This window comes from Loxodonta africana, chromosome 1 (assembly GCF_030014295.1).
Source record: "Loxodonta africana isolate mLoxAfr1 chromosome 1, mLoxAfr1.hap2, whole genome shotgun sequence".
In the NCBI taxonomy this organism is placed as follows: Eukaryota; Metazoa; Chordata; class Mammalia; order Proboscidea; family Elephantidae; genus Loxodonta; species Loxodonta africana.
In genome coordinates, this window is record NC_087342.1 from 55731365 (window position 1) to 55737364 (window position 6000).

General features: G+C 47.8%; 1 protein-coding gene across 1 annotated transcript in view; it reads left to right on the forward strand.

Annotated features, from left to right (window-relative positions):
• Positions 1 to 5515, forward strand: part of PHACTR1 (phosphatase and actin regulator 1) — a 273928-nt gene extending 268413 nt beyond the window's left edge. Inside the window, exons 11-12 of the mRNA XM_023555811.2 lie at positions 651 to 727; positions 2195 to 5515. Of these exons, the coding sequence (XP_023411579.2) occupies positions 651 to 727; positions 2195 to 2210 (93 nt within the window). The 3' untranslated portion in view covers positions 2211 to 5515. The remainder of the gene's footprint in view (positions 1 to 650; positions 728 to 2194) is intronic.
• Positions 5516 to 6000: the final 485 nt, after the last annotated feature.

Sequence of the window (6000 nt, forward strand, 5' to 3'; positions counted from 1 at the left end):
GCACCATATCGGTCAGTCTGAAAAGTTGTGATCCACAGAGTCTTCACTGGATAATTTTCAGGAGATCACCAGGCCTTTCTTCCTAGTCTGTCTTAGTCTGGAAGCTCTGCTGAAACCTGTCCACTATGGGTGACCCTGCTGGTGTTTGAAATACCAGTGGCATAGCTTCCAGCATCACAGTAACACATAAGCCACCACAGGTGATAGACAGGTAGTAGCCACCCTTTCCAGGAGTAACCGTTCTGAGGTATCTCTGGGGCTTTGATCAGCTTAGTTTGTTTACCTAAGGAAGATGAGCTGCTGGCACTGAAATCTGTGCCTGGGACCCCTGGAGTGGAGCTGCAGTTCATCTGGGGAGGTGTGCATGTGGTGTTGATGTGCAGAGGGAACAGCTCTGGGAGGAGAGGAGGAAAACTACACCTGGGCCAATAGCCTGTCGTCGTCTGCAATTTAGATTTAGGGGGAGGCAGATGCTTGGTAGGTCCCAAAGGACATTTCAGGTGATTTTTTTTTTTTTTTCTTCTAGTGCAGGAATCCATTTTACATTTTTATATGGCTTTGCTTAAGGAGAAGAAAATATCCTTAGAAATAAAAAGCAAATTCCTTTCCATCTGCCTCTTCGGTATATTTATAGGTGTGTCTCATTTCAGGCTGCCATTCGGAAGGAGCTCAATGAATTTAAAAGCACTGAAATGGAAGTTCATGAATTGAGTAGACATTTAACAAGGTTAGTATTGCATTTGTTTTTGTTTTTCCCCCAAATTGCTAGTAAGCAATGTTGACTTCCAAATCCAACTATCCTGTACCCCTCTGGATCACAAATGGTTTGGTGTGTGCTGTGGGGCCAAGGTGGTAAAAAGGTTAACGTGAAGTTACACTTCAGGTTGCTGAGATTAGTTTGTGCTATGACTTTTATCAGGGGAAACCCAAGGAACATTAAAGCCACCAGCTAAAAGTAGCTCTCTGAAAGCCTGGTTTTTAATTCATTCAAACAGAAGAGCTGATGAGTGCCCAAATTACAATAACCCCACAGTGGACTTTTGTGAAAACGTAAGCAGAAGAGAAAAAATCATTGCCAAGGTACAGCCAGTCAGCAGAGGCCAAACTTGGGCAAAGTACCAAATCCACGTGGCACTTCCAAAGTGGGTTTCCATCTAATATTCCATGTCATTCTTCCACAGTCCTGTGTGGTGATATTTGGGGAAATTGAGGCATGGGGAGAGTCACGTCATCCCTCAGTGGCACAAATGGTTTGCACTGGACTACTAATTCAAAGGTTGGCAGTTAGAACCCATCCAGCAGTGCCGTGGAAGAAAGGTTTGGTGAACTGCTTCCATGTAGATTACAGCCAAGAAAACCTATGGAGCAGAGCTCTGTTCTGTAACACGTGGGGTCACCATGAGTCGGAGTTGACTCGACAGCAATAGGCATGCAGGGCCACATAGCTGCGTAGTGACAGAGCCACTGACTTCATTCTTACAACTCTCCTTTGGCAAATCTTCAGAGAAATGAGACTTAGCCATTATATGTAGTATATCTAGGAGCTCCGGTGGCACAGTGGCTTAGAGATTGGCTGCTATCCAAAAGGTCGGCAGTTCAAATTCACCAGCCACTCCTTGGAAACCCTATGGGGCAGTTCTACTTTGTCTTACAGGGTCATTATGAGTCGGAATCGGCTTGACAGCAATGGGGTTTTAACAGGTGGCACAGTGGTTAAGCGTTTGGCTGCTAACCAAAAGGTCAGTGGTTCGAACCCACCAGCTATTCCTTGGAGAAGGGTGTATCAGTCTGCTTCCGTAAAGATTACAGCCTTGGAAATCCTATGGGTCAGTTCTACCCTGTCCCACAGGGTTGCTAGGAGTTGGAATTGACTCCACGGCAACAGGTTTGATATATACAGTATTTAGTGCTTGGACTCAGACGCGAGGTTGGGTTCTCCCTGCTGCTGAATCCAGCCTGACAATGTGAGCTGAGGACCACCAGGGCCATCCTGTTTTGCCCCCAGGAGCCTCAGATTAAACCAAAATCTAGAACCATAGGTGAATTCAATGGCAATCAAGTGCTTGCGGAAGCTCGTGCGGGGACATGCCTGTGGCTGTTGCTGTGAGGAACAAGGAGTCTGAGGATGGTTAGGTGGGATTGTTAAACCTCACACATCTGACAGCCTGTCCATCTCGATCTGTTTGTTTTCTAGGTTCCACCGACCTTAACAGTCAAATTCCTCCTGAGTGCTATGCTGTCTTCAAAACATAAATTTATAAGAACCATAAGTGCTGGTATTTATTCACGTCCCCATTATGATGTAATTCTTCTGAACTGCCTTTTTTTAAGAAGAAGAAGAAAAAAAATAAAAGGAAACACAATCAGGATTACATTTGTGAAGATATGATAGCGACCACTCCGTGCTCAGAGCTGCTGACACCACTTCTGCTCCTGAAACGTCTCCTGCCCTGCGGTGGGCCCTAGGGCCCCGGCAGGGTCCAGCATGCAGAGCTGCCCTTGTGCTCCCCATCCAGGCCCAGCAGGCACCATGTTGTTCACTCTTCAGTGAGCCCCCTACTCACAAGTGTCTGTCACCTGAGTCCAAAGAAAGCTGAGGTGGTGGATTTAATCTGAGGATGACTGGTTGGCCTTCGAGACTTGGCCAAACGCACTTGGTCCAAATGTAGTGTCTGGTTTGGGGGCACCGTAGAAGAGTGATGCTGAGAGGGAACGTTGTTCTCAGTTGTCCCTGTCCTTACTCTCCTTTCAGACCATCTTCCACACAGTGAACAAAAAAGGAAGGGCCCTGATCTGGGTGAGTCTAGTTGATTGTTGGTCTTAAAGTGTATGTGCTCTGGGAGGGGGAGACTGGTGCTGAGCGCCTGTCCTGTCCCCCTGGTCCAGGAAGCTTTAGTTTAGGGGAGAAAGTTGTCATCTTCTCCATTCCAATTAATTGACCCACCCTTGTTAAGAAAGCCAAATGTCCCAAATGATCTTGTTGTACACACAACCAGCCATTGCTAAGGTACTTGTAGGGCAGAGCATACATGCTTATGAGCAGAAGGACCATACTGAGGGCATGCAGGCTTGGGTAAGAAACTCTGCTTGGCTACTGTCCTTCATTTTCTCTGTGTGCCCCAGGCTGGAGGTTGTATGTCTTAGAAGTTAATGGCTTCTGAGTATGGGACCAACCAGTGCATGTTAGCCAGAAACCATTCCCATAAGACTGGCTTTCCAGTTGCAGATGGACTGGTACCCCAGATCACTGGGTGCCTTTCTCTTCTCCTTTTTCTGCACTGCAGCATTTCTGTGGAGAAGTCCCAGAGTTAGGCATCTGCCAGACTCATACAGCCACCAACACCAGCCTTGCCTGCCCGTGGTGGACCTTCCTGCTCCTAGTTATCCAGACAGAATCCTTCCTCTCCTTCAAGATGCTGATTGGAGAGGTAGATCTCCAATGAGAGTGGTCGGGATGTATGTACAACTCGCCTACGCACACGGTACCCCAGAAAGGCAGCAGCCAGTTAGCCGAGGAATACCGGGGGTGGCTATGCAGTGAGGGGAAAGACAGCTCCTAAAACCCCAGCAAGTGTCAAAATGAGCCCTGCTGCAGCCTTTTTGGTTTTCTTTCCTGACAGAGCTAGTGGGTCCCCCACCCCAAAGCTCTGCCCAGCCTTCTGTAGTGGTTTCATAGTTGCCACGGCTCTTCTGGGAATGGTGAGCTCTCCACCACAGGTGCCAGAAATATGGCAGCTTGGCCCTCTCGGACACAGAGGTACCTGTCCCCCACCATGAGCCTGTAGGACGCAGGTTCCTCTGAGCACGAGCCCATATCAGTGAGGCCATTTCATTCTACGCAGGCATTAACTCCTCAGAGGTTGGTGCTGGCCCAGGAGCTGTGCACATTTTTTGGAGAGCTCAGGGCAGTTCTTGAAGGCAGTGCCCACCAGCCGTGGGAAGCTGTCAAGGCTTTCTGCCTGCACCTGGAGCAAGCACGCTGCTGCCCCGCCCAAGGAGGGCACCGTTAAGAAACCTTTCTTTGAATGTTGGATCTGAATAGTTACTGCCTTGGGGAGAAGTATCGTTCAGGGAAAATGTGGTCTGGATTTTCACGTGGCTGTAAATACAATCTTCCCAAAAGGCTTACTGACGTTTGAATGTGCATATGGAATGACGAAAGATTGAAGGCTCTTTCGTTTGGCTTCTCCACGGAGGGCCCTTGTCCCAGGGAGAGATGCCTGCGGCCCGGCGTGGAGGTAGGGTTTCCCCCAACTTGCCGCCATGTCTCAGGCAGCGTAGCTCGCCTTGGCCTGACCCACGGCCCTCCCCTGGCTAAGGAGCGAGTCCTAAGGGAAAGACCATTCAACAGACTGCCTCCTCCCACCAATGCCAATGGCTCCTCTGCTGGCCTTGGTGCTTGGGCCCTTGAAATTCCCTGGGAGCTAACACCCAAATTGATTCTTCCGCCCAAAGTGCCCTGTGGCTGCAGCCCACTTGATGTGTGGAAGAAACAGGGAAAAATGCACCCTTCTTTTCTTGCACAGCACCTTTTCCAGAAGTCACTTGCAGAGTCAGGGGTGAGTGCCTCCCAGGCCCCTGACAGTGCACCTGCCATCCGGGCGGTGGTCTCAAGCCTATTTGAAGTGACTCTGAAGCAGGCTCAGCAACCTCCACGGACTGCAGGCAGGCAGGCCCTGAGCTGCGTTTTCACTTTCTTAAACCCACGAGGTCTTTAGAGAAGTCTATATCCATTTTTTTCTTTATTTTTTTGCCACATTGTTATGACAACTGAAGCAATTTGTGTTACTTTCTAAGATGGCAATTTGACATTAATTAGGAAAAGCGAAGGAGGCTAGGCAGTTTAAAACACACCCCTTTTCTGAAAAAGCTGCAGTTTTCAAGTCAAGCTTTATTTTGCGCAGCAAAATTCACAGCGGAGCGTTTTGTCATTTGGATTAGCATGAGAGGAAAATGTGAAATGTCCCAAAACAAATGTTTCCCTCTCAAAAGTAGACATTGCCCCAACACTCCCATCTCCCCTTGGTGACCGAAGGAAGAGACTGCCATTGGCCTATTCGCGTTTTCACAATTGCCGATCCCATCCCCCTCCAGAGGCCCTCAACAGCCCTATAAACCTTTTAAAATGTTAGCCTTTATGTCAGATTAGAGAAACCAAGCAGCGTGACAGTAAATGTGATGAAAACCTCCGAGTTTATTTTTCTCCCGCTTACGAACGTGTATTTCTATTTACTGGATGAGAATCGTAGTGTTTACTTCCATGAATGGACTATCAGGATCTCCCTGCACGCAGCCAGGCAGGGAGCAAAGGTCACCTTACATGACTTTTCCTTCCCACATGTCTGTTAGCCCCCAAACCAGTGGCTTTTCCCAGTTGCTGATGGGGTGTCTGTACATAGTCTGTCCTTGTATAGGAGTGCACGCGGTGACTTGGTCCCTGCTCTCCTGTGTTGTAATGTAACAGATGATGGTTGTATGAAGAAGACAATGTAAATACAATACAAATGAAACTGGATCTCTATGGCCTAGGTTTTGTACATACAGAAACTGCATGGTACTTAAATTATTGTTCGTCTCTGATGATGTATGCAGTTTCTTTAAAAACAACAAAAAAAGTTAAAAAAAAAAAATCATTTCCATGACTCTTGTGTGCTTTATCAACCACTAAGCAGGAACCTCCCAAAATACTTTGGCTGGGGAGGGGAGCTGGGGGCAAGAGGGAAGTCAGCTCATCTGCAAAACAGTATGTGTGGCCCGAGATGCAGGAAAACCTCATGGATCTGGTGTTACTGGGGAAGGAAGGATTCTTGCACATCAGTGAATTTCTAGATCATTCTCTTCTTTTTTTTTTTTAATACACATATTGTTTTGTGACATTTGTTAACAAACCCACAACATGTCAACTCTCTCCCTTCTTAAACTTGGGTTCCCTATTACCAGGTTTCCTGTCGCCTCTTGCCTTCTAGTCCTTGCTCCTGGGCTGGTGCACCCCTTTAATCT